General features: G+C 42.4%; 1 protein-coding gene across 6 annotated transcripts in view; it reads right to left on the reverse strand.

Annotated features, from left to right (window-relative positions):
* Window positions 1-23,573, reverse strand: part of DYNC1I1 (dynein cytoplasmic 1 intermediate chain 1) — a 193,937-nt gene extending 170,364 nt beyond the window's left edge. For 2 of the 6 annotated variants that reach the window (XM_055806310.1, XM_055806307.1), the window contains exons 1-4: window positions 23,319-23,571; window positions 7,304-7,418; window positions 4,717-4,831; window positions 1,450-1,540 (exon numbers count right to left, since the gene is read on the reverse strand). In XM_055806310.1, coding sequence (XP_055662285.1) covers window positions 1,450-1,540; window positions 4,717-4,831; window positions 7,304-7,411 — 314 coding nt within the window. In that variant the 5' untranslated portion in view covers window positions 7,412-7,418; window positions 23,319-23,571. Of the gene's footprint in view, window positions 1-1,449; window positions 1,592-4,716; window positions 4,832-7,303; window positions 7,419-23,318 lie in introns of all 6 variants that reach the window. The other 4 variants (XM_055806306.1, XM_055806309.1, XM_055806308.1 and 1 more) reach the window with 4 other exon arrangements.
* Window positions 23,574-26,912: the final 3,339 nt, after the last annotated feature.

Genomic DNA, 26,912 nt, shown 5'->3' on the forward strand with positions numbered 1-26,912 from the left:
AGGAGCCGAAGTGCTAGCATAGGTCACAGCAAATAAATTCTTCCAAGGGCTTTTCACTACCTTAACAGTAAAAAAGTTCCACCATTAAGGTTTAGAAGAAAGCCAGGAATTCAGAAGTCTCTAGCCAGCATTGTCATAGCTTCATGTAGAACTGCAGAAAAAAACTTTATCTTGAACAGCAGTCTATAATTCATTTTATTTTTTTTATACAATACTTCGATTTGCTGAAGTTTACTGCATTTATTTATGAATGTACCATTACACTATTTTCTGTGTTTTGAACTGCTATCATACAGACTAAGGCTTTTCTGCTTGACAATCTCCATTTTGTCACGAGGGCAGACCTGGGAGAAGGGCTGAGGAGATTTCAGCAGCAGCTGTGCAACCTATCACAACGGGCAGTGTCTGCACCTGACTGAAGAGGGACACAACACGCTTTCAGCTTACAGAAGTGTGATTTTTCTAAGCAGAAGGATGGTGTGGTATGAAATCTGGTGACCCAAAGCTCTGTCACATTACTGTTTATGTCTGTAGAGATACAGTGTCTGCTCCTGAGCACTGCTAACTGCAAAGAGCAGTCACTGTGTTTTCAAGCCATTAGCAGAGTCTTGGCTCGCAGATTTGGGTGAGTTGGCAGCTCAGCTTTATGTTGTATTATTGTGATACAAAAAGAGCCATTAAGACCCGTGTTTTACATTTCTCAAAATATACAGTATAGTTGCTTCACCTCTTGAAAATATGCTCCTTTACCGGCATCCTCCTCCTTTCTTTTCTACTCCAGAGTAGGAATTGTGTTTGCCACTTCATTTCCTATTTCAGCCGTATAAAAAAAGATAAGAGGATTGTTCTTGTGCTCACCCCTTACACACGCCCCACCACCGCTTTCCAACAGGAAAAGAGCTGCTGCCCTCCCATTCTGCATGAAACTCTCCGATATCCAGTTTCCAATGCGGAATTGCCAGTGGGTCCCAGGGTGTTTCAGCCTGTTTTGGTACAAGCTTTTCCCTGCACTGTGATGAGCAGCCATGCAAGAACCTGAAGCAGCCTGGCATTACACCTGGGAGGACTTCAAAGGGGACTAGTCAGGTGAGAAAATATAACTCGCATGAGTAAAAGCTTCTACCACTGGGCACTTCCCCCTGTTTTTAGTGTATTTCCACACAGAATGACAGCTTTCAGTGGACCATTTTAGAAGTGTAAATTCAGCTCTTGCTTCCAATATGAGGTTTGGGGCTCATAGCTTAAGATCTGCTTGCTGCATACCTTTATTTATCCCACATCTGAGACCAGTCTTACTGGATGGTAACGCATAGTGGAAAATGCAGGAACAAAAGTCCACATTAGATACAGCACATTCTCATTTACAGAAGCAAAGGTAAAAATGTAGAAGTTAGAGCAAAGTGGAAAAAAACCCAACATTTATTCAACACTATTGCCTCTGTGTCTTACCTTCCTATGGGTCCCAGATCTCCTGAGTCCTGGCTGCCTGCATCACTGGGTGTGCTCACTGATTTCGAAGAGGGAGACATAGGGGTTGGGACTAAATAATGAAAATAACAGGTATCCCATGTTAACACATGCAGCGACTGCACTGATGAAGAGCAGTGTCAGACAAATCAAAACCAATGGACCAAAATGATAGTGGATGAATGAGTAGGAGAGTTTGAAATGGTGAAAGCAAATAAGGAAGGACAGAAAAAGAAAAGGAAGAGAGTCAAGTGAATTTTAAGTCTTTTGGAAGTGTTAAAACTGACATGAACTTAGACAGGACTGAAAGCCCAATGGGAATCTAAAGCTAAAGGAGACATCTGTGGAAATAAAATAGATGTGTTTTCTTCAGTATAGTTTCAAGTTGACTTGCAGAAGATTTTAAAGGTATGAAGAAGTATCAGGGGCTCACCTCATCAAAAACTAAGTGAACTCTTCTGGTAAATTCATGTAGGCAATAGAACAAGCATACTTTCAAAATTCTGAATTTAAATCAAAAGCCAGTGTCCACTAGATATGGTCTAAGGCTGCAGTGTGGAAATGACATCAAAAATAAAAGCTAAATAAGAAAATCCAGCTAAGTTAAAATCATTTCCCAAAGATGGTGAGAATACACATTAGTTTGCTTAGTGACCATGTTTTCTTAAGTAATTTAGGTCATATAAAATTTCCGTTTTGGGTGGGACATGATTTCAACATGCAAGGCGAAGTTTCCCTTGGTTTATGATACCATTTGCCCAAGCTCTAGAAATGATTTTCTTTTTGGCTTGCCAGGGCTTTTGAAGCATATTTCATGCAAAGGCAGTTTTTTTTCCTGAAACAGGAAAGGAAGTTCATAGCTCAAGGTCAGCCCGAGTTAAAGCTCTTCAGCAAGGAAAATAATAAATAAAAAAGGAAAAATATCCTGATTTCTTTTAAAATGGTTTCTCAAAAACATTTAAAATGCAGAGATGGCTCCAGTGAAGATTTAATGCAAATATTCTTCAAAGCAGCCACATTGAATAAAACACAAAAAGGGGTTTTAATGCAAGAGTGAAGTTTCCCATTTGGTTTAAATCATGTGCATTTCCTTTTGTAGTTTTAACAGAATAAAACTTTAAGCTATTTTGTTATGCTCCATAATGTATAATGACAGACCTGTCAAGAGATTTGGATTTTCCATGTGGTCAAACATTTCATGCAGACTGTCTCTACAGACCATCACAGAAATGACTGCAGCATGAAAAGTGAATTCATCTTCATGACAGCCCTTTGGCAGGTTACAGGTATGTCACAGTTGTTTATATATTCCACATTCACAGTGGGATCTGGGTATCATGTATGTGAAGGCAGAATTAAACCCTCCTTTGTATATTAATTGTGAGTGTATATATGGGGAATGAGAGAGGACGAAATACCATTGTTTAGCCAAAATGAATCATCTTATATGTAAATATTTTCACTTTGTTTTGACAGTATCAAATACAAAAGAGCTAAGATATGATAATTTGCTACATGAATATATGTGTTTAGCTAATATAATAAGGAAATATATCCTCATTTTTAGATTAAAAATTAGTATTTAAAATGCCAGAACATTAAAAATGTATGTGATTTTATAGTACCACAATACAATTTACAAAGCATATTTTATGATAAATAAAAATAACCTAACTGCTACTTTTCAGACAGTTCTTCTGAAGTTGTATTTAAAAGCTTCAGTCACTATATCATAAATTATAAAAATAGTTAAGTTTTCTTAATAAATGTTGCTTGATGTAAGTTATGAATTGAAATCCCCATTCAGAATGGCACAATCTACTTGCATATGCACCCAAGCATGTGTATAGGGTGCTTTCCTAAATCAACGTTTCAGCATTTTGTCAAATTTGGAGTTTTCCCTAAATATCACAGAGCAAGAATATCTAGGGGTAAAATCTAGATTCAGCCCCGATGAATTCAATGACAGGGCTTGATATCTCCAGAGGGGCCAATATTTCAGCTACAACAGTGAGAGGAAAGGAAGGAAGGGAAGGAAGGGAAGGAAGAAGGGAAGGAAGGGAAGGAAGAAGGGAAGGAAGGGAAGGAAGAAGGGAAGGAAGGGAAGGAAGAAGGGAAGGAAGGGAAGGAAGAAGGGAAGGAAGGGAAGGAAGAAGGGAAGGAAGGGAAGGAAGAAGGGAAGGAAGGGAAGGAAGAAGGGAAGGAAGGGAAGGAAGAAGGGAAGGAAGGGAAGGAAGAAGGGAAGGAAGAAGGGAAGGAAGGGAAGGAAGAAGGGAAGGAAGAAGGGAAGGAAGGGAAGGAAGAAGGGAAGGAAGGGAAGGAAGAAGGGAAGGAAGGGAAGGAAGAAGGGAAGGAAGGGAAGGAAGAAGGGAAGGAAGGGAAGGAAGAAGGGAAGGAAGGGAAGGAAGAAGGGAAGGAAGGGAAGGAAGAAGGGAAGGAAGGGAAGGAAGAAGGGAAGGAAGGGAAGGAAGAAGGGAAGGAAGGGAAGGAAGAAGGGAAGGAAGGGAAGGAAGAAGGGAAGGAAGGGAAGGAAGGGAAGGAAGGGAAGGAAGGGAAGGAAGGGAAGGAAGGGAAGGAAAGGAAATTTTAGGGCCACCCAATAAGTGAGACAGAACTTAAGCAAGGTAACCAATATTCAGATACCATAAACTTTGCCACATGTATTTTTAAATCGAGGACTTCAGATTCTAGAACTGAAACATCAAAACCAAAACAGAGGCTGAGCTCATGAAACCAGAGCTAAAATCTAAAATAATGATCCGATGATAAGCTTTTTGCTAATTGTGATTTGTCTTTTTATTTTCCCTCTCCAGTTTTGCTTGATTTTAAAAGAAAATCAATAGGAGAACCCACTCGTCGCTCCTCCTTCCTTAGCAAATGCTTAATCTGAATTTTTGAAACAAAACCTGGGGCTAATGAAGTACAGCATTTGTAATAATATTTTGTGGGTCATCAGAGAGATGTGAGAAAAGATAAAACAGTCCATCAGAAAAGAAATCACTGCTGCTATGCAAACCCAACCTGCATTATGTTCACAAGAATTTCCTGGAGAAATGAAACAGATGTTTTTGGCAATGACGGGTACTCAAAATGCCATGAGCTGGTATATGTGAATGGTATGGCAGGCATTCAAACAGAAGAGTTCACTTCACTAATACAGCCAAAAATCAAAAAAGCCAAGCATGCTTTAATAGAAAGAACACATTTGTGGCAGAGCTGAATGCTTTACAGTGTGCTTCTCTCAAATACCTAGAGGTGGTTCTGGGGATATACCAATGCTCTGTAACAAAGCTTCTGTCTCTCTTCTTTTGCGGTCTAGGTCAGAATCTTCCTGAGCTGGCTCCTTTTTTTGCTGTAGATCAGCCTGATTTAAAACAAACAGAGAAGTTTCATCCACATATAATCAGCTCTAGCAGTTACATGTATGGAAAGTATTTATATGCACCACCGCTTAGGTACACTTTGAAATTTACTTAGATACATGGGAAAACTGAACTTTGCAAGGAGGTCTTACAGCACACTGATGGATATCTTCTGCCTCTCATCAGATGCAACTTATTTAGCTAATTCAAAAGCTATCCATAAAATAATAGGTAACATTACCCTGAATAAAAACGGTCCCTTCCTACTTCCTCCAGGATCAAGGAATGAAACTCCATTGGACTTCAGTGATGTGGCTTAAGGACCTATACATTTCGTCCCAAGCACTTGTTGGCAATAAAAATCCTTTCTCGTAAACTTCAACATCTAACAGGAACAAAGGAAAGGACTAATGTGTCTAGGATTTTGGCAGCACTGGGCACCAACAGCCAAAACTAATGGTCCACAAGACTGTTCCTTCTTTGCTTAGGTATCTATAGCTCCTTGGAGCTTCTACACATCAGCCTCCTCCTCCTCTGGTCTACTGAGACCTAGAAAGAGGAGGAGCATCAACATCTGCATTATCCCAAATCCCTTATATTTGGCTCATCATTCCCCAGTTTAGTAGGGTGAAAGGAAAACATCAATACCCCAGCCTAGTGGTTAGAGCACTCCACTGAAAAAAACCAGCTTGCAGCCCTTCTCCCAAGCAGATGAGGGAACTGAACCCATGTCCCACTTTGTAGTCCATTGCAGTAATCAGTAATGCAAGTAAAACAAAATGTAAGTGGTCATGTCTATCATTTTGTCATGTCTTAAACACAGCAATGCCAGCACAGTTCTTATAGAGAATGTCTGGAGCCACCTACCTCTATATTTCGGACCTAAGGCTGAAACTAAATCAGCTGACCCTATCTAGCCTTCACACATAGAGGTTTCCCCTTCTGCTGAAACCAGACAGTGCATCAAAGAAGACTGCCACAGCACCTCAGCCTGGTGTTGATGTTGGTGCTGGCACAACAGAAAACCTTGAAGTTCGGAAGTATCTCCATGTTCGCCAGTTTGGACCCAGGCAGGATGCAGAAGAACATTGCTTTTACAGCCAAAGTTCAGGCATATCCCTGTGCTCAGCTCTTCTCATGAGCTAGCCTGAAGTATCTCACAGTACGTAGGGCTGTAGACAACTCTTTACACCAGTGTGTGTGGCTAAGCACCTACGTGAATGTTAGATCTCACTCCCGGAGGCCATCAGGCATCCCAGTGCTCCCCATTTACGGCACCACAGTTAGGCACCGCAGCATAATCTGCAGAGCTGGGTGTCCCGAGCTGGATCTGGTTATCAGGGCCAATGGAAAGTTCCAAACACCACAAGATCTCCACGAGGCATAAAATCAGAGCCAGGGGACAAAGGAAAGGACTTAATAGCTTCCTCAAGTCATTAGCTTGGCTCCCTTCCCTCTAATTCATTAACAGGCTAGTAATGAACACTGAAAATGTCAACATTTAAAGTTCTGCTTACAGAGGACTCCCCTAGTGACTCCAGGAGCCTCACTTGGGGGGTGGGGTGTGTGTGGGTGGGTAGTGCATGCTGGTAATTGCACAAAAATGGCTCAAATGAAACAAGATTAAAACAGAGAACATTGGAATGCTGATTTCTTGGATCACATCACATTTCCACAGTAATTCCATGAAATTCATGTACAATATTAAAGTGTCAGTTTAAAAGGAAACCAGTTATTAGTAAAGGATAACAGGTGCTTTAAACTATAGTAAGTGTTGACATTTGAAGGAAAGGAAACATAATCACTTAATGCTTCTCTGACTTTGCATGAAAATGAATATCCACTCCCTGTCAATTCTCACCTCTATTCCGCTAAGTGACTGAATAAAATGAAGTACAAACCCCTTAATGAAAAACCTAATGCATATTGTCAAGGACAAATAAACTAATATGTCAATCAAATTTTAACAGAACTGAAAGATGCACCCATGCCAGCAGATGAAAATGCAATTGCAATTATGTTTTACTTTACTGGAGAATAATAATTGTAAATCTGTTACCTTAGCTAGTAATCAAACTAGTCTTCGGAGTACAAAAATACATATTTAGATTGTAATGGCTTGAAAAAAATGTGAGCCCTCTTTCTGTGTTTCCCCCGCTCTCCACTCCCTTTCCATTGAAGGAGAGCCCAGGAAAAAGCATTGTGGCAAACCAATTTTTCTTTCTACACACACATACACATCATGTTGTCTAAACTGTTGTCATCTGACAGTGCGTTGGTTTGAAAAGCAATTCCTTCACCCCAACTTTCTTGACTAAAAATAAGCATTTTGATTTTAAGGTCAGATTGATGTGAGTTTGAGAATCTCATTCCACATGACAGATACCTAGGGGTATACAATACTGAGATGTCAAAACCTCAGCAAGCCCTTTCTGCAAGTATGAGCTATCTAAAAGGCATTTTTGCATATTTACCTCTTTCTTCTTCCTTTCTTCCTCCTTCCGTTTCTTTTCTTCTCTTATCTGAGCCAAACGCTGCTTTTTGCGCTCAAGTTCTGCTTTTAAATCACTTTTGTCTGACATCTTGACTCTGCCGGAAAAAGATTTATGGAAACCAAGTTGAAACCAGAATTAAATGTTTTCCCTATTTACTGAAAAAAGATACTGAATTATATCAAAAACAGTGCTTCTAATATTTCTACAAATATATTTCTATATAAATGCTGGCCCTTGGATTATACTGACATTGTAGACAGCAGGACGTTTGTTTCACAATTTTTATTTCTTGAAATTAGACCAGAAAAATCACTGAATATGGAATATATTTTCAAAGGACCTTCCTTAGAAAACTACCTTCACGAAGCAAACACATTTTAGCCTGCTGTTCAAAATAATGCTCTAATGGTTTTACACACTGAAACTAATGTCCTTTTCATTTTCAGCAGCTTCGGCAGCTCTGCCGGACTGAGTCCCAGATCCACGAATGGATTTCAATTTTAAGTACGAGAACAAAATCTGTCCCAAACAGCCCCACCCATCTTAGACAAGTAATAATTTTACTCCCAAAAATTGGAAATATGATAGCTTTTACTTTGGCAGGTGCCTTGAATGGCTGCCATCCCAGGGTCCCCACTGTCGTACTGGTATAGCCCCATGCAGACCCCCAGCTCAGTCTCAATATCCTTCACACATTCACCCCTCCAGGGAGAACTCTCACCAAGCTACAGGCTATCCTGCATGAGAATCTCCTCCACCTTTTGCAGGGAAAGCTGGGCTATTCCCCCCAAAAGCCATACACACAACCAGGCAACCCAGCAAAGCTGAGCTTCTCTTTAACAAAGCAGCACATTGCCCTGCCAACAGTCTCGTGCTCAGATCACCTTTCCAAGAGGCAGGAGACATGTCTAATGTTCCTGGTTTGACTCCAATCACACAAACTTGGCAAAAGCATTTCTTCTCAGCTACTGAAAGACCTCCTTCACCACTTAGTCTTAAAGTCAGTTCTCTGGAGGACAGTGATATGAAGACATGTACACTGCTGGCACTTTAAATCTCACTTTCAACCTATGCTGCTGTTACACGAGTCTTGAAAATGAAGGGTAAAGAGATGCAAAGTCACATCATACAGAAATAGAGCCAGATCTCTCAAGAACATAGGATACCAAACTTTTCCCACAGCTTTAAAACCCTGCCGGTGTTGCCCAAATCCATAAATTAAGTCACAGATAATTTATTTATTTTGTAACACCATAATCATTATGAGCTGTCATCTAACTGTATCAATACTGATTTTCTTATTAGCACTTTATTTCAGACAGTCCTGACTAATATAGACATTCACGGAAAGAATTAACTGTCCCTTTTCTATTTATTCACACATCACTGATAACTTCCACCACTGCAACCCAAAATCGATCAGATCAATGGCACTGCCATGTATACGCAATGGAAGTTTATTGTTTGCTTGATGCAGGGGAAATCTAAATGGCAGCTCTCCATTAATATAATGAGAACTCCACCCACAACACTGCCTGGGTGGGTGGATGACCAGAGAGTAAATTTATATGCTAAAAATTATATGGCAGTTTCACCCATCATTAATTCCTCTGCAATCAGCGGCTTCCTCTTAAAAATGATAAAAGCATAATTAGCCTATGATATCGAGCATATTGTCAACCAAACATCACCTGCACATTAAATGCAATCTTGGCCCTAAATGCTTTGTTGTCTTCACAAGCACTTTAATTAAATAAAAGAACAATATTCAGAATCAGAAGAGGAAACAGATCAGTGAAAATGGCAGGCATAAAAGCAGCGTGAGGGATGCCAGAGGCGCCAGTGTAGCTGTATCTGTGTGCACCATACCATGGATGCTAACATTTCCCAGTCAAACGTCCAGCTCAGGCCCACCAGCAGGAGTTAAACCAGTCCAGCTCACACTGTCACAGACTCTGCACTTCAGCAGAGCTGCCTGTCCTGGCAAGGTACGTTGCAGTCCTTCCAGGGCCTGGGAACTCCCAGTTCAACCCATAACCCCCAGTAAATGGTATGGCTGGGAAGGACATTAAACTGCTGACAAACTGGGTGCTCTGGCTGTATGCGAAGGACCATCATTTCTTTATTCCTCCATCACTCTGGTCCTGTTCATGATGATAACATTTTCAATTTGAGAAAGAGAAATCAAAACTGGCAGAAAAATTGCATTTGATACCAAGCAAACTAAACACTAGCACCTTAAACAACATTAATCTGTGTGATCAGTTGACGTCAGTGAGCTATTTTGTACATGAGAAATGCCCGGAGAAGAAAACAAGCTTTCTAATGGCAGTGCAGGTAGTATTTTGCCTACCAATCTGCTCAGGATTTGTCAGTCTCTCTCAGATATGGCTGAAATCCCATTTGAAGTCATTTTCCTAATCTGTTGCACACATTTGAATTCTCATTGTGAAGTTCCTCCTCAGAGCCCTCCAGACTAGATAGAGGTTTTGCATCCTTTTAGTTCTGCAGTTTGGCAACAGAGAACGAGCTCCTGTTTCTGGGCAAAAAATATGCAAATGTGTTTTAAGGCTCACGACAGAAGCCCTGAGGGTTTGGCATCCCTTTCAAGCTGTTCGTCGGATATCAATGAACGGCTTTCTAAAAATTCGTTCCCTTCATGTCAGGGAAGCTAATTAGCTTTCCCCGATTTGAGCACCAACGGTTTAGCGCCTGGCCCCTTCTTTACAATGCCCTAGTCAGGGTAATCAAATCCTATTATAACTTTGCCCTATTTTTAACAAAACAGATCTTATATACAACAAAGATGATGATTAAATTTCCTTCAAAGAATGTTGCCAGAGCTGCTACAGAAAGAAATTAATCTCAAGTTACTTTCATCCTGCATATATTATAGTCATGCCTTAGCCCCCCAAACAGCTTTCCAACTTTCAAACTGGCTATTTACAGTTTTAGCACAAATTGAACACCAAAGGTGTGTAACCACCTTTCTCAGATGGCAGCAGCTCAGGAGTGAGCAAGGAGGCGAGCGTACTCGTCACTCTGCTTGGCATTAACCATGGAGTTAACACTCTGTACTCATTACTAGGAACACGTTTCTAAAAATTGCTATTCTGAGTGCCAAAGGGCACGCCACACCAAGAGAGATAAAGGTAAACAGTAAAAAAGATTTACTTCTAACATCCACTGTGGTGCAGATAACAGCCTGAGGCTTATGTGCAACCTAATCTTCTCCACCCTGGGAGAAGGCAGTGGTCAGAGGGAAATGGTAAGGAGCACATTTCGTAGCGAAGCAATTAAATCATCTATCTAGGAGAGGAACACATAGGAACAAACACACTGAACACTGCATTAAATGTAGAAGTAGTTCTCATAGCAGGGCAGCAGTGTATGGCTCCCCTCTTCAAGGCTGCATAATCTTAGACCAATTTTTATTTTGCTTGGCCCAGTTTTACTGTCAAGTGACACAGTTTTAAAAGGAGAGAGACCTCCCACTCCAGAAGAGCTTACCACTCATGTGCTAGCACAAGTTCTTGAGATGTAGCAGGAAACATGGATGTGAACCACCTTGCACAGAGAGCACTTGCCTGCACTACTAATACTCTGAGGAAATTCTCCTTTCTTTGACCTACTGGAGAAAGGAGCCTGCTCCTCTTGGCAAGACTTTTAATGAAATGGCCTGTTCGACTTCAAGATGTCAGGTTTCCCCATACGCAATTAAATATGCCTCAGAGTCTCTTCTTAGGCTTGGAAATACAGCCCATTCCACTTGCACATCAAAGGTTGCACACCAGACCCACCAGGATGCAGCCACCTGGGTACATGCAAACGCAGCAGCAAGGCTTCTGAGGGACTGCTTGCTGGGGCTTCACCACCTACTGGGCCTGTCTCGCTCGGTCTGCATGCCCACAATGTAGATACAAAGCTATCCTTACCATCGATGCAGGTAAAATCAAATGAGTCTGGGTATCCTAGGATGTGATTCCACTTTTCTTAAAGCAGACAACTAAAAGCAGTTAAAATTAAGTTTGCCCCAAAGCCACCTGTTCCTCTCCAATGATGCTGAAGTGCCCTGGGTCATCAGTTAAGTTCTAGAAATCTCCACTGTAAATGTCTCGGACTGGGTGAGAAGAATCCTGCCCTTAATCTGCTCCCAGCAGTTCCTTTTAGCTTGTCAGTGTATGAAACAAGACCTCTGAAAGCCCATTTACATTAATCTTAAAATAATAATGGTGTTTGCACAAACTTCTCTGCTGTACAGAACTTACACGGAACTAATCCACTAAGCTTATCACACCGGCAGCAACATCCCACAACCATTTCATTAATGGCAGCAGTAAGCACAAAAGCATGGGAGATGCAAACAGCATTTTACCCTCAAATGGTTTAAAAGCCATGCAAGTACTTTTGTAGGTACAAGCCAGTTAGACTTACTACAGTTTTATAATAAGCTATAAGGTCTTTATCAATGATCAGTATCGCAATATTTGAGCAGGTATTTTTTCAAACCATTTATATGAGCATTTAACAGCAGAAATAGTCACAGGCACCTAAAAAGGTTTATTACAGCTGCAGAACTAATAAATTGATACTTGCCAGGGTAATAAAACCACAGAGTTAGAGATGCAAAGAGTGACAACACATGTATGTCTCTTGGACTGTAGGAAAAAAGCACAGAGTGCCCAATGTATAATGAATAAACCAAACCCAAAGACAAATAAAATTGTAACAGGGCATATTTTTATAAGTAGAAAAAGAAAATAAGATCTCTCTCTCCTCTTTAAGCTTGAATAGCATCTTGTCTGTATGTTATCACTGAGCCCACCTAAAAGAAAATCTGAGTTTCCAAATCTGGTAGGAGATAAAAAAACCTACAAATTATATTGCTTTTTGCTGTTTGAGGGATTTTTGCATGCTGTTCATTCAGTAGGCTGCACTGGAGTAGAACTGTATTCATCACTTCATAAGCCTCAAAGTCTTTCCTGTTTTGTGACTTCCTATGTTGTACTTTCTATTATCCCCATTGCAATCACCAAAGGGGTTCATTAAATACTGTTACATATGGCATTAGTCATCTTATATAACTAATTAGAAAAAATTGATTCATTAATACACTTTTATAAAATAAATAGGCAGCATCTAATACTTGTAGATGCTGTACATGTATTATTCATATGCCTTCACAAAAAGCCAGTTACTCTTGAGTCCAAACTTGCAAAACATCTTTAGTTTGAAAGGCAAATGATGCTATACAATAAAATACATTACTCAGTGATTTTTTTGTTTTAAAGAATAGGCTTACAGAGTGAGAGTACTATTACTATTGAAACTATTACATATGGGGTTTTATACTGGAAAAAAAAACAATTTATTTCTATTATGTACCATATTTGTCTCTATGTTGTACAAACTAACCCATTTCCGACAGCTAGTAATATGCATTCTTACAACAGAAAAAATTCCCATGGGATATACCTATGACTTTTACAAGTGTAAAGTGTCCATGCAAAGTATGAAATTGTACAAAGCAGATAAATATCTTTGGTCTGCAAGAAAGCAGAGGGAGCTGTTACCCTAGCATAAATGCATTCTAATTCATGGTATTAATTTGAAAATAATGTTTGAAACACACTTCAAATGGGCAAGAGGGGATAGAATCATCTCCTTGACAGCAATTTTTAAGTAAACATGAGTACTTCTTTCCATCATGCATCAGAATTTGTACTTTACTTCAGTTGAATATTGTAAATACTTTTGCTAAATTGGCTTATCAATGTTTACAAGATTGCAACAATGGGCAAATATTTGCAGATGCAAAAACTTAGGATCTGCAATATTTTAAGGAATCTCCTGTGTGATGAATCCTAGGAAACACTAAATAAAATTGGAGAGACTAAGTATTTTTTTCTACATAACCTTGAGGCAGAACAGTCAGACTTTTTACACTGCATCTGCGTATTTATCTATAAATAAAAATGGTTGTTAAGTCAGATTTCAGGGAATGTACCATTTTTATCCTTCAGTCTCTGAACACTTCTAGCAGATGGGCAAAGGTCTTGTACTTTGTTCTGTAAAGGTTTACAAATCACATCGTTCAGAGATTTGGTTCTGTGCTTCCTCCTGGTTGCTATGCAACAGGTCAGTGCATCTCTAGCCTATTTATTTTGAGGCTGACAGGGTGTAAGATACATACCCACAACTACTCAGTTGTACATCCCTTACAAACTATTACCATTTAATCTTTTCACTTTTTCTTTCATAATGACCCTTCTACAAAATGAACTCAGCTACAGCAGAATTATAGGGCCCCCACAAAGCAGTGTATGAGCAAAGCTCTGCTCCTGCCCATTCTTCCGGCACCAGGCAGTGTCAATGAAGCATCACCTTCTCACCATCCCATTCTCTCGTGTCCCCTTAGCCTCTTACATTGACCACGATCTTTTCAATTCCAACAAGCATAGTTCCATGGAAGAGCCATCAGGGGTGAAGAGAACAAGCTGCTGGCAACAACTCACTGGAGATAAGTGAGAAACACATGACATTGCATCTAGGATTAAAATGACTCTAAATACTACATACTAATAGGTCACTAGAAAAGCTGCTGCACATCTCACACCAACTATGCTCCCTTTATATTGAGTTCCACAGAACTGGCTGCACGTATCACCTCAAAGAAAATAAGACTTTAAATAGGTCTTTTCAAGTGTCTTGGACTTTCCCTCGACAAGCATTAATGAGCACAGTTACAATGATCGCAGATGTGGTGCTGGGAGATGATCCTTAACGACGCAACCAATACCGATTTGTATTCCCTCAAGACCTGACTGAGAAATCGTGCCCCAGTTGCGAGTGGATGTTTTTAACAAAACAACCAATTGCACGCCTGACAACATTTTGATCTTGTAGAATACGAGATTTCTAGGTATCCTTGGTCAGTCCTCTCTATTGGCTTCTGTTTCTGTTATCTTGTACTGTTTGGCTGCAGTAAAACTCAGGGCTCCATGTGTGGCTCTGCATATGCCTGGGAACAGCAGACAATTCCGAGTCTTTCTGACTCTGCATTCCCCACACATTAACTGGTCTTACTAGTCACTTCATATTATCTTCTGTGAATTTCCCAGTTGCTTCAGAAAGGAAGTGCAGGACCTAGCAGGACAGCTTAAAAAAGTGTTCTGACATTCAAAGAGAACCAAATGCAAGCTATAAATTCATAAGATTTTAGAGGTGAATAATGTGAGAGATGACAGAATCTAACCCTCAAGCCACAGGTCATTTATCTAGAAAAAAGAGCTCTACGTTTCATGTTTCTGATTTCAATTTCTTTTGTATGTACTTCCTATATAATGCTCAGATTTCAATGACAGCTGCTGTTATCATTGATATCACCACTTCTTCAAAACCTATATAAAATATCTGGTTCATCCTAACAGTACCAAAGCGCCTCCCAGGACTATATTTAATGCCTTACTGAGACCTGATGTAGAATTCCACCTCAAGATGTCTGCTAGTCTCTCTCTCCTGAAGTGGAACAAAGACTCATTTTCTCCACCCTGCAAACATTTCAGACATTAAAACATGTACTTCCATTCCTTCTGTGGGGGTAAAACTCACCCCTCTGACTTTTCTACCCCCCTTCCAAAATAACCTGAGTGATATCTAGCCAGCAAACTGATACTTAAAGCCTTATACCCAAACATGAAAAATGCATGCTCTAGTGTCTGCTGCTTAACCCAGTTATGACAACTGCCAGGCACACATCAAAGTACAAGCTATGCTGCCAACATGCAGGTTTTGCTGGAAGACTCACCCAGATATCATTTCTTAAAACAAAAACATGCTTTGCTTTGTGGCTGATGTTTGTAAGGATGTAATTAGGCTAAAAACATTGCACATTGATTTAATCTCTGAAGTAAATACACCTAAAGAATTAGAAAGCAGGGAAGAGCCCTGGCTGTAAGAAATATGCAGAGTCTCTCATGTGAGTTCTCATAATTTTTAAGGAAGCAAAATGAAAGCAACAACTCTACCGTGCCCTTCATACTTCCCAGGGCTTCTTTGGCTGTACTAACAAAGCAACATGAACTATCAGAGCTAGCCTTAGCCAATCATCCCTGTTAATCCAGTAAAGATATGCCAAGAAAAAAAGGCAAGATGATAAATACAGGTGTCTAACAGCATAATTTCAAGGACATATCAAGAACTGCAAAAAAACTGAATATGAGAGAGGACAGAAGTCTTCCATTTATCTTCTCTGTGGTATTCCACTCAAATGGGAGAAACATGTTTTAGGGTTTGTTTGTGGGTTGGGGGGGGGGTGGGGCGGGGAGCGGCTGGAGGGTTTTTGTCTTGAGAGGACTGAAACCCACCTCCCTAAGGTGACTTGCCTAATGGGTGAGAAAGACCAGAAGAATAGAGATTGCGTTCTTAACCACTGAAGCTATTTTCTACCAATTTCTTTTCTGCAAAGATTCGCTGGACCAGAAGCAGCAGATACAAGAGAGTGGACATCAGTCCCCAACTGAGGCCTCTGGTTCTGGTCTTTGTTTCAGGGTTAGTTTATATTATATGCAATGACTGTTAAGTCTAAAATACAATGCTGTGTTTAGTATCTGGAACCAAAGACTCTCCTTTCTCACTGAGTACTTGGAGCAAGGTGCTGAAGAGCCCTTTGTTTTTTCCCCACATGCTCTGTTGCACCCAAAGAATCTTTAATAGTTCAGACTTACGTGGAGCAGCTTCAGTGGGAAAGACTGGGAAGGTGCCTACTGCAGAAACACACAGCTTGCTGATTAGAGCACAGGTGAAGGCAAATATCTCTTTAAGCAAAGGCTAAAATTACCTGAGACTCCTTACCTGAGGTAAGCCCCGTTCAAACCAGGGTGCACTAAAAGAGGGAGCACATGCTATCACCTGCAGCTTGACATGGAGCACACAGTCTGACAGGTGGGCTCAAGAAATGCAAACCAGATGAAGCAGCCTAGGAGAGACAGACAGCAGACACCCAGGCTGTTGAGTCTGGGGGTTCAAGGGGAAGAACACGTTCAGAAGCAGAACTCTAATATGAAACAGGGATCAGAGACTGCCTGTGCTTTGAGAGCTAGGTGACAGCCAAGCAGAGATTTTTGAGGCCTGCAATTTGGGTTTCTGTTTCTACACCATTCTGTAAGTCTAGATTTACCTGTGCTTCCCAGGCACCATAAGAACTTCAAGTCTGAGGAATTCAGGTACACTCACTGCAGCAGTTAGATACCATTGGCTCTCTTCAAATGAGGAACCTAATGCTATAGATATTTTTTGGAAAATAAATCAACTTTTACTAGTGGTTCTCTAAATATGGGACCACTGGTGGTCCACAACGCAATCAGAAATGGTCCGTGTCTGCTTTCCAGCCACATTAAACGTGAAATGTAAAATGTAGGGGCTTATTGGCTCCAACAGAAAGTCTTGAGGATGAAGAGGGGAACATAGCTTAAAAAGTCTACAAATCATTGCAATATCACAAGAGAGAACAGAGAAGAATGCAGGTTTAAGGGGGTAATACAGGTAGCCCTTTAGCAAAAACGGACATTATGTGTTATGAGAAAGCATAGCAGTCTTATTGCTTTATATATTATATCCATATATCAAGAAAAGTAACACAAAAAATTGGAGGCCACTGACTTTCATTATACTTATGCCTAATTACTTAGTTTAGTGAGATCAGAAACTTTCTTGGGAAGAGTTTGTAATTAAACTTTAAGAACTTAATTAAAAGTTTACTGAATCAACACTGAGGAGGCATGATCTTAATTTAAAGACTTCAATATCAATATGAAAAGACGCATATGTCTGTATGTCAATGGGGCTATCTAGTTTTTTACTTCCCTGTCCTCTGATTCATTGATAAGTAAACAGTAAAACCCAATAAGTGCTATCTGCATAAAGGAAGGGCTGTAAAAGGTGTGGAGAACATTAGCAGTAAGATTGTAACATCTTTTTTTTCACCTTAGCCCCTTCCAGAGAATATAATTTACTGTCATCTTTTGAGTTCTATGCTTTGAACATATAAGAAAAAGACGAAAGCTCTATAATTTATAACCAGATAAAAATAATACTGAATTTTCACAGCGTGTTTTTAATATATTTGAAGAGACTCATAAAGGCTGAGAAACTAGGCTTTCCTGTGTTTTCCTTCTATTCAACTTTCTGTGAAAAAGAAAATATTGTGGGAAATAATGGGACAGTTTTCCCACGGGCTCTTGCAGTACAAACAGAGAATGGCATCACTGTTTTTTTTTTTTTGTTCCCAGTACAATACCCTCCTATCCCATCAGCACAATTTTTTTGTATTATTATTACTACTATGGAGATAGTGAAAGGCAGGAATACAACATTCACACGCTTTGCCAAGTGCAGCAGATTATGTACATGAATAGCTAACTGCACACTAGGGGGTATGATTTAGGTCAAATTTCTTGTTTCCTTCAAAAAGGTTACAGATTTTTAAGCCATTCATTGTTTAATGCACCACACAACTTACACACATACATATATGTAACACAAACTATCTTTTCTCTGTTTTTTTCAGAAGTAATTTGGGTTCCTAGGCAATGAAGACTGGCAGAAGTTGATAGTCTGTAACAAACTGCTATGAGTGTGTAACAAAGCTCTAGCAGCAGTCAAAGCTAAAAAAGGGCAAAGAAAAGAACTCATTTAGGGGAAAACTGAGATCTGAAAACCTTCAGGATTATGACACAAACCACATTCTGGTTCAGCAACTGCTCAAAATGTAACTAGAAACAAACCGATGGGAAAAAAAAAAGTCATACAACTCTGAATAGTGTGATTAAGGAAAATTGTGATTCTTTTATATTACTTACAGAGAAGACAAACATGTTTTATGAAGAAAGTCACATGAGTATAGACAGTCCCTCAACTTTGTTTGTGCTGTGAGAATCAAAGAAGAAATTCTTTTAAATGCTCAGTCAGTGGAACAGTCCTTAAACCACGACAGATTCAATACAAGGAATAGTATAGACAGCAGTCTGGGTGGCTTTTTTTTTTCTGTGACCCTGTTTTGCTAAATATTTTAATTTCTGAAAATACACAATAGCAATCATTTGAAATGCCTTTGCCCCAATTACCAAGTGACCTGGTAACCACTCTGATCCTAACAGCGGTGGTCTAATGTGCAAAACAAGAAACAAGGGCATGCCTTGAATAGTATGGATTTAATACCCCTGTCTATGCACTTTAAGAGCTAAGATCTGTGTTAATGAATACCGAATGGAAGGGCTAAACAGTTTAAAGCAAGAGAGATCCATATTTTCCCTGAATGTGGTCTAGGACCTCCAGTGATTAACTTTCAATACTAACATAGCATACTTTGAGGGATAGCTTTTCCTGTCAAATTCAGCCTGAAAATACTAGAATCAAGCATTAGAAAAGGCTTAGAGACATTGATAGAAATACGTAAACAATACATCCTCCATTATACTTATATTTGATCATACTAAGAAGTCTTGTATCTTCACCTTATTATAACTCCCCATTGTTTCAACACAAAATATACCGCATCTTTCTGCTTGACTGAAGCAAAAAATGAATAACCAAGAAGCAGAATTTGGAATTACTTGTACCACACCGCAGACAGAGGGAGAAAAGAACAAGCAACTAAAACCAGTTCTATCCCAGGGACAGAAGACAAAAGAGAAGGGAAGACCGGTGAGGAGAGAACATGGCATTAAGACTAGTACTGAGGAAGAGAGAAAAGGATAAGCCTCAGAGAACAACAGCAAGAAGGAAAAGAAATGGGAAGAGAAGATACCATTGGAAACAAAAAAGCTATGTCCTTAAAAGATTCCCTCTATAATTGCCTTCCACTGAGTGGCAATAAATGAGCCCTCTTCCTCTGCCAAATTGCTCACTAATTATTGTAGGGACAAGCAGGGACAGTCAGCAGCACCTGTGGAATACACAGGGTCGAACTCCACTGGTCCAGAAGGGCTCCTGGGAGGTTTCCTCCTCAGATTGATGTAACCTGTTTCTCCAGGTCAGATCCACATGCATGGAAGCAGTGTTAAACATGAAAATAGGGTAACATGTACTTTTAGTCTAAGATTAACAGCCAAGAGTCACAAGAGTCATCTGAGCAGCGATTATTCATTGGCTAACACAGGTATGTGCACCCAGGTCAAAGCAGCAGCTGCACAGGACCTCATCCAAAGGGTAAGTCAATGCAAAGACTCTCATTGTCTTCAAAAGAGTTTGGGGGTGTCTCATGGCTATCAGACAATGACTTCTGCCATCACTCTGGTGGCTAGATTCACCACCAGTGACTTCACAGAGAAACTTCTATTACTATCAGCTGTAACAGGACAGAGTTGTCTGCCCTTAAAACTTCAGCACGGAGTTACAGTGTGCTGCCCACAAAACACTTCCAGAACTGTCATTCCTGCCCCATGCCTTCTGCTGCTGCAGTGCACTCCCAGACACTCACTAGAATGCTTTTGCCTCAAAAGGGAAAACAAAAAGTGCTGAAGTAGTACAGTAAAAAGAAAAGAGGGAGTACAGTTTTAAGCTCAGGAGGAGTCAGGACGTCATAGCTCTCACAGATCATCAGATGTGTCTTGTATCTATGAGATCTAGTGGCTCCCACATCACTCTGCTTCACAGCTTCCTGCAGCTCCTGCCATCTGCCTGGAAGTAGCCATTTCCCAGAAAAGTTGGCAAGATGGTGCCACCTAAAATGAACAGTATTGGGAGAGCTAGCTCATGTATACTGCATACTGCCTTATTTTGAGTGCTTGCAGATGGCCAAGTGAACAACAGCTCCCAATGTCATGTCTGACTTAAAAAGAGCTAGCATGGTTTTAGATGGATAATTACCAAGTACTAAAGGGGCATATTGTGTCTATCTGAGATTTAGACTGAGCCAGGGTCTCAGCTTTTTATACACTTTTTTTCTCAGATTTTTCACATTTTCTGTTCTTTAAGCAGTATTATACCTGCACTACCATTTCTGCCTGCTTATATAGGTCAGCTAAGCACACCATACAAACCCTCATGGGGAAAGCAAGCCCCCTTATGGACATGTAAATGTGTATTCACCTGTGTAACTTGTGTTGCTCAGATGAACTGAAATAAGCTACACTGGCAAAAGAACAGTTTTACTAACACTGATGCATCTGTACTAGAGCACTTTGCCAATATACTCCATTAGTATTCCTGCCAGAAAAATGTTCCTTTTACACACAGACGACGTCTACAGTCATTATGATGTGTTTCATTTAAGGTTTTTGAAATAAAAATATGAAAATATCAGATAAGTATTGCACTGAGGTCATGATGTCTGGCTATGGTTGCTGAAAACCTGAGACCATACCTCCGCAGATATCAATTTCCCCATGCACCTCAGTGAGGATTTCAGTGGTAGCTCCCTGAAAATTAAAGCCTATGGGCAGGATAGGGAAGATCTTTCTGTTAACATTGCACCACTGCCTCCAAGTAGCTGCTTGTTTTGGCACTAGGCATCAGTGACTCTGAAAGATTCCTAATTACTACTGTTGTTGATCAACTTGAGGCATAGCACTAGTTAATAAGCCTGAGTGGTCTTAGAGAGAGCCTATGAACATATTTTAAACCTCTGTGAGAGGACATTAAGTTTGAGGAGCTGAAAGATACCACATGATCACCTGAATCATTAGCAGGAGTTGGTGAAGCTTTGAAAAACAGCAATGCCTTTCTATACCCTTATGTTTTTCTGTTTCACTCCCTTATCTTTTTCCTTCCCAGCCCATTTCACCACATTGTCCAGTATCCTGCAATGGTGAGACCTCTACCGCAACCCATTGCGTCCAGCTCTACCTACCCTCTCTCTCTTCCTGCAGATTGGAAAACTGACGGCAGCAAGGAATGATTTTTGAAACCTGTCTTACAAAAGAAAAGGAGACCAATAGACTCAATCTGCTAATTTATTTTAGAACACAGCAGGTAAGTTCTTGCCACATCATTTAAGAGTACCTACACTGAAGACAGCTCCCAAAGCAAGGCTTTTATCTGTGAGAGACATAACAGGAACCAGGAACCTGAAGCTGGAAAACAAACAAATGCATTTCAATAATGAAAAAAATAGCCACTGAAAGGCATCACAAAGGAGGGCAGCTCACTGCCCTTCCTACTACAGAAAGAGCTGGAAGGTCAGCTTCTTAATTTAAGATCTGCGGTGTACGAAAGAGTGTTTGCCTCACTATTTTTTCTTTTTATTTTCAATAATCACTGCTTGAATAGCATGTGGTTTATTGCTGCTCCTCCAAAGATTCCTCTCTTGAAGAGTGGATTAGGCAGCACTGAAGTCAATTCATTTTTAAGGTACGCTAATTTGAGGTGTTTAGAGCAGAGGTGTTTAGAGCTAGGAGAAATCCAGCTAATCCAGCTCTAAATAATCTCTTGGACTGCCACATACCTGGCTCTCAGAAATCTGTCTCTTCACATACCAAGGAAGAAGATAGAAAGTCCCAATCCTCGGAAAAGTCTATGCACAGGCAAGGTGCAGAAAGGGCAACACATTTTGTATTTTCATGGGCTATAAATGGATGGTTTGGGGAAAACAAGTGAGGCAGATGATGGTTATCAGAGTGAGCACTCTGTGAGGCAAAGACCTGGGTGCAGCCCCAAGGCTTGTGTTGAGGAAACCCATTTTTGCTGAGAAATGCTTCACAGAAATTATAGAAGGAATTTTATCCACCTTCACTAAATGTGGAGACTGTTACTAGAGATGTCCTCTCAAATGGAAAGAAAGTATAAAGAGGAACCTAAATGAATCAGCAAAGAAAACATAACTTCTTCCCTTTAACTTGGTAAGAACTTCAACAAAGCACATTGGTAGTAACAAATGAAATTCCTTGGTGTCTCTGGCATCCAGTAAGGAGGTAGATGGTCCCGGCATTTGGATTTCCATCCTGAAACAGGTTTTGCAGCACTGTGCTTCATGGTATTTAGAGCCATTTCAGGGTAATTTAATGTCCCTATCCAAAAGTGAAGAGCTGACAAAACCCTGTATGTCTGGATAAATTACCAGGTGCAAGTGCCAAAATCACATGCCAACTTCATGTCAGGTATTTCTATCTCACACACACACACACACACAATCGCAGGTTAGATTGCTTGGTCTGCTGAGGATCCTTATTTTATATTTATAGTTGAAATTTGTACTTTCTGTCCATGCCAATATTACCAGAAAACCGCACATCGTTCCGGCCAGTGAAACAGGGGCTTTGTCTACGAAATACCTAGGGGTCTTAGGCTCTCTGCTGACCCCGGGGGATGGAGCAATGTAACCGTAGTAACATCCTTCTGAAAATGTATTTCAATGAACTACCAGCGAAAAAGGCCTCTCACCGATTCACTCCCTCTCGCACTGCTTTAGGGAATAATCTTAGGAACGGGAACGGATCTAATTCTCTTGTCTGCCGTCGCCGTGGACTCGGCAAATCCACTGTTGCTCACGCCGTGCAAAGAAATAAAGACAGGAAACTTTTTCCCTCAGCCCCCTCCTTTGCTTTAAGCCGCTCGGCGCCGAGGCACCGGGAGCCTGCGGCAGCCCCTCGCGGCGCGGCGGGACGGGGCGGCCAAGGGGCCGGGGCCGGAGGAGCCCCAGGGACTGCAGCAGGTGCCGCTGAGGCCAGCGGGGCTCACCGCAGCCCTCCCTGCCCGCTCCCTCCCCGGAGCCGAGCTGCCGGGGTGGAAAAGCCCCGCTCCCCGGAGAGGGCCGGCCGGCTCCTGCGCGGCAGCCGCGGGATGCTCGCTACAGCCCAGCCCGGTCTGGCTGCCGGGGAGCGCCTCCGGCGGCCGCGCCGAGGCTCCGCGGCCGATGCGCATCCCGAGAAGCGTGTCCCCCGCCCGGCTCCTCCGCCGCCAACGCCGGCACCCCCCAGGGGGACCCCCCGCTCGCCCCCTCCGCCGCGGCGCGGCACGGCCCCGGCCCGGCCCCGCAGCCCCCCCGCGGGTGCTTTACCTCCGCCGGCGCCCAGGAGATGCGGAGAGGCTCCCGGCGCTGCGCAGCTCTCACCGAGCCCCCGCGGCCGGGGGAGCAGAGGGACGCCCCGCTGCCCGAACGGCTGCTACCGGCGGCGCTGCACCGTGCCGTGCCGTGCCGTGCCGTGCCGTGCCGTGCCGTGCCGTGCCGTGCCGCCCGCCGCTGCAGCAGGACAGCCGCCGCCGGCTGAATGTGCTGTCTCACGCTGGACAGGCTCCTCCCGAGCGCTGCCGCTGCTGCCGCCTTCCTCCGCCCGCCTCCTCCTCCTCCTCCTCCGCCCGCGCCCCCGGCGGCGACACCCACCGCCGCCGCCCGGCAGCCCGGCAGCGCCCCGTGGGGCGGGGGCGGTGGCGGGGCCTCCTGGGGGGGAGGAGGGCCTGGACCCCTGCGCCTGCCCCCCGAAGCAACGCCGGTCTGAAGTGGGCTCCCCCGGGTTCTCCGAGGACCCCTCGTTGTCACCCCTGGGTGTCCCCCCCAACACGGGCACAGGCTAACGGCTGCGGCAGCCCAGCCAGCAGCCACACCGCAGCCTGGCTATCAGCCCAACAACGGCTTCACCATCGGCCCCACAGCAGCCTGGCTGTCACCCACCCCCACGGCATCCCTGCCACCATCCCCATGGCAGCAGCCATCAGCCCCACAAAGGCTTATCCGTCACCCTCAGAGCTGCCTAGATATCACCCTATGCCAGCCTCACTGCCACCATCGCTGCAGGCTCACCATCACCTCCATGCCATGGCCATGGCCTGGCCATCAGCCCCTGAGCAGCCTGGTCCCCTGAGCCGCCTGGTCCCTTGAGGCCCTGTCCTTTTGGGGATGAACAAGGAGAGTTCCAGAGCAGGTAAATGATTCCCAGCTCTCACAGTTAGTAGAGGGCAAGGCTGCCCCAAGGCAGAGGTTTGGTTTTGTCCCTGTTGCCTCACACCACTCCTGTGGGAACAGGCACCAGAGAGGAGAGCCAGACTCCTCCTAGCAGCACGGCTGCTCCTCTCCCCACACCAACATGTCCATCTCCTTGGGGACAGCAGCCAAGCAATGCTGCTGGAGGTAGTCCATGCTCCTGCGGATAACCCAGCTTCCCTCGCCCTCTTATTGCACACAGGTGTGTTGCCCCACACAGCAGGAAAACATGTGCCCTTTGGTACCATGGTTTGTTTTTTAAAAATGTGATGTCCTGGACATACGACTCTGTTCTCCAGCCCTCTGGTCCAAGGCTGCAGGAAACATACCCTTATGAAGCCTGTCCCTGGAGCCATGTTTGGTTTGTTTTGGTGGGAAGTGCCAACTCCAGCCGCTGTCATTCCAGGTCCAGAGCCTGCCCTGGGAAGAGTAAGGTATACCCGGACCACTGAAAAGTCACCAAGGATTCACATCACCTCCAGTTCTTGGCAGACCCAGCTGGATTGCACCTGGATAGGAGACAAAGAACCCCGAAGGGGAACAAGGGCATCCATTGCAGGTGAGGACACAGTGATGAACTAACTGTTTCTCAATTTAATTGGAGCTGAAGCAGAAAAGATTCATATCTTGCTCTCCTGTAGGATTCCTTAAAGAGCAACGTCTTCTGCTTGTGCAGGCTGGACCATGTGGAAAACGAGCCTGTGGTTATAAATGCACAATTTGGAATGTTTTGAGTTTAGGGCACTCAGTTCGCAATCTTTATTAAAGTAAGGCCCTTTCAAAATCAGACACTCAAAACTGAGCTTCAGAAACTGCTCTTTGCTTTTGGAAGTGTTGGCCTGAGTCTCATCTTTAGCATAAATCCCACAGGGTTTGTTTAGGTTTCTTTGGATTGTGCATCATTTACAAATTCCCTGAAAACTCAGTGGATTCCTTTAAATTGTTCCTGACCTAAGACGGCCTTGGGGTCATTTAGTGTTCCTGAATAGACAGATCAGGCTGGTTGTCCATGGTGCCTGATGAGGTTCTCCTATCATTAACATTCTATCATATACATATAACCATGATGCTGTGGTATCATATACATGCAACATGGTATCATAGACTATATCATGCCATCACATTGTATGATGATATCAAGCACACTGATATATGTCATAGTAACTCTTCAACGCTTGTTTAGTTCCTACATTTTTTGTTACAAAGTAATGGTATTCTATGTTCAGCCAATAACTCCCATAGGAGGTTTTTTTAAAAAAAACCACAATAAACCTTAGTTCAATGGGTCAAAATTTTGATATTTGTTAGAATCACATTTGCCAGAGGCAATCTGCTCTTTTTAAAGTCTAAAAATGAAGCACAAAAATGGAAACATCAAGGAAAAAATGTAAAAAAAAACACTCATGAAAGACAATGACATATCTGGTAAAAATTATTACTGAATAATGAAGAATCCTATACAGAAGAGTTTGGAAAGCACTCCAGTAGCCAGGGTAGTATAAAATGCACAGTTTCTCCTCAGAATCAACTATTGTAAGGAAACTGTGAGAGAAGCTAGACTTATTCTATATTCCTAATAAATGATCCTAGGACTGACAAGCTTAGGGCACACAAGAAAAATTCACAACTAGCCCAGTTAAGGAGTTCTCTGAAGGAATAGCTGATTTCCCTACAAGTGATGCTCTGTTCTCTTTGACCTCATTCTCACCATTGTCTTCCCTAATCTTCCACAATAAAAGCTCTCACAATTTTTGTGGATTTCTTGTTCTAGCAATGCAAATTGTGTTATCACTGATTTTATAAGACAGGGATAACACCTTTATAGTCCAAGAAGATATGATTATATTCATTTTCACAAGAAATGTCATTATGATCAATAATGTCTTTTTAACAGTAATTCATTTAAAACATCCAATCATTTTAGTATACTCCAGGATGTGTACTAATTTTACATTTTCCTATTAAACACAAATCCATAATATTATCTGATTTGTTATATTCTGCCAGTAGGCATTATCTGATTATGTGTGTCTTAATTACCAGGTGAATGTGCAGTAGGGCAAAGTGAAGATTGTTTTCAAAACTTTGAATTTCTTCACTCTGTGAATATAGAAGATAGCTGTTGTAGCCTCAGATTGTTTTATTAGATCAGCAGAGGGCAAACTGGTCAGCAGCTGGGTTGGCGAGGCACGCAGTGGCAGCAATGGTGGCTGGGCGCTCGATCGAGGCATACCGGGGTGTTCCTGGAGCCACAAAACCCCGAGGAAGAGCGAAGACCCCCTCCAGGAGATGGTAGCTCTTGTGAGCGAGGCTGGCACAGCTTGGGCAATGCCAGGAGAAACCCTGTGAGATGTGAGCAGCCCTGGGGAGCGCTGCGACCAGGTCATGGCAGGGCAGTTGGCGCAGGAGGACGCACAGGGAGGACCCTGCACCCTGCTTGTAGACCCACAGCTCAGGGAAGTGCCCTAGGTCTATGCCAGGATGGTGGGCACTTGCATCAGAGTTAAAGCCAGTGTTTCCACGAGGAAAGCCTTTGTGATGTCTTATGCTTCCACCCAGATGGAACTGGTAAGGAAGGAGACTTACATTACAATGTACATTACAATGTACAGTACATTACAATGAGTGCCCAGATCCCTCTCTTGGAGAAAAGGCAAGTACCTGCCTCAGGTG

This window comes from Falco peregrinus, chromosome 5 (assembly GCF_023634155.1).
Source record: "Falco peregrinus isolate bFalPer1 chromosome 5, bFalPer1.pri, whole genome shotgun sequence".
Taxonomy (NCBI): domain Eukaryota; kingdom Metazoa; phylum Chordata; class Aves; order Falconiformes; family Falconidae; genus Falco; species Falco peregrinus.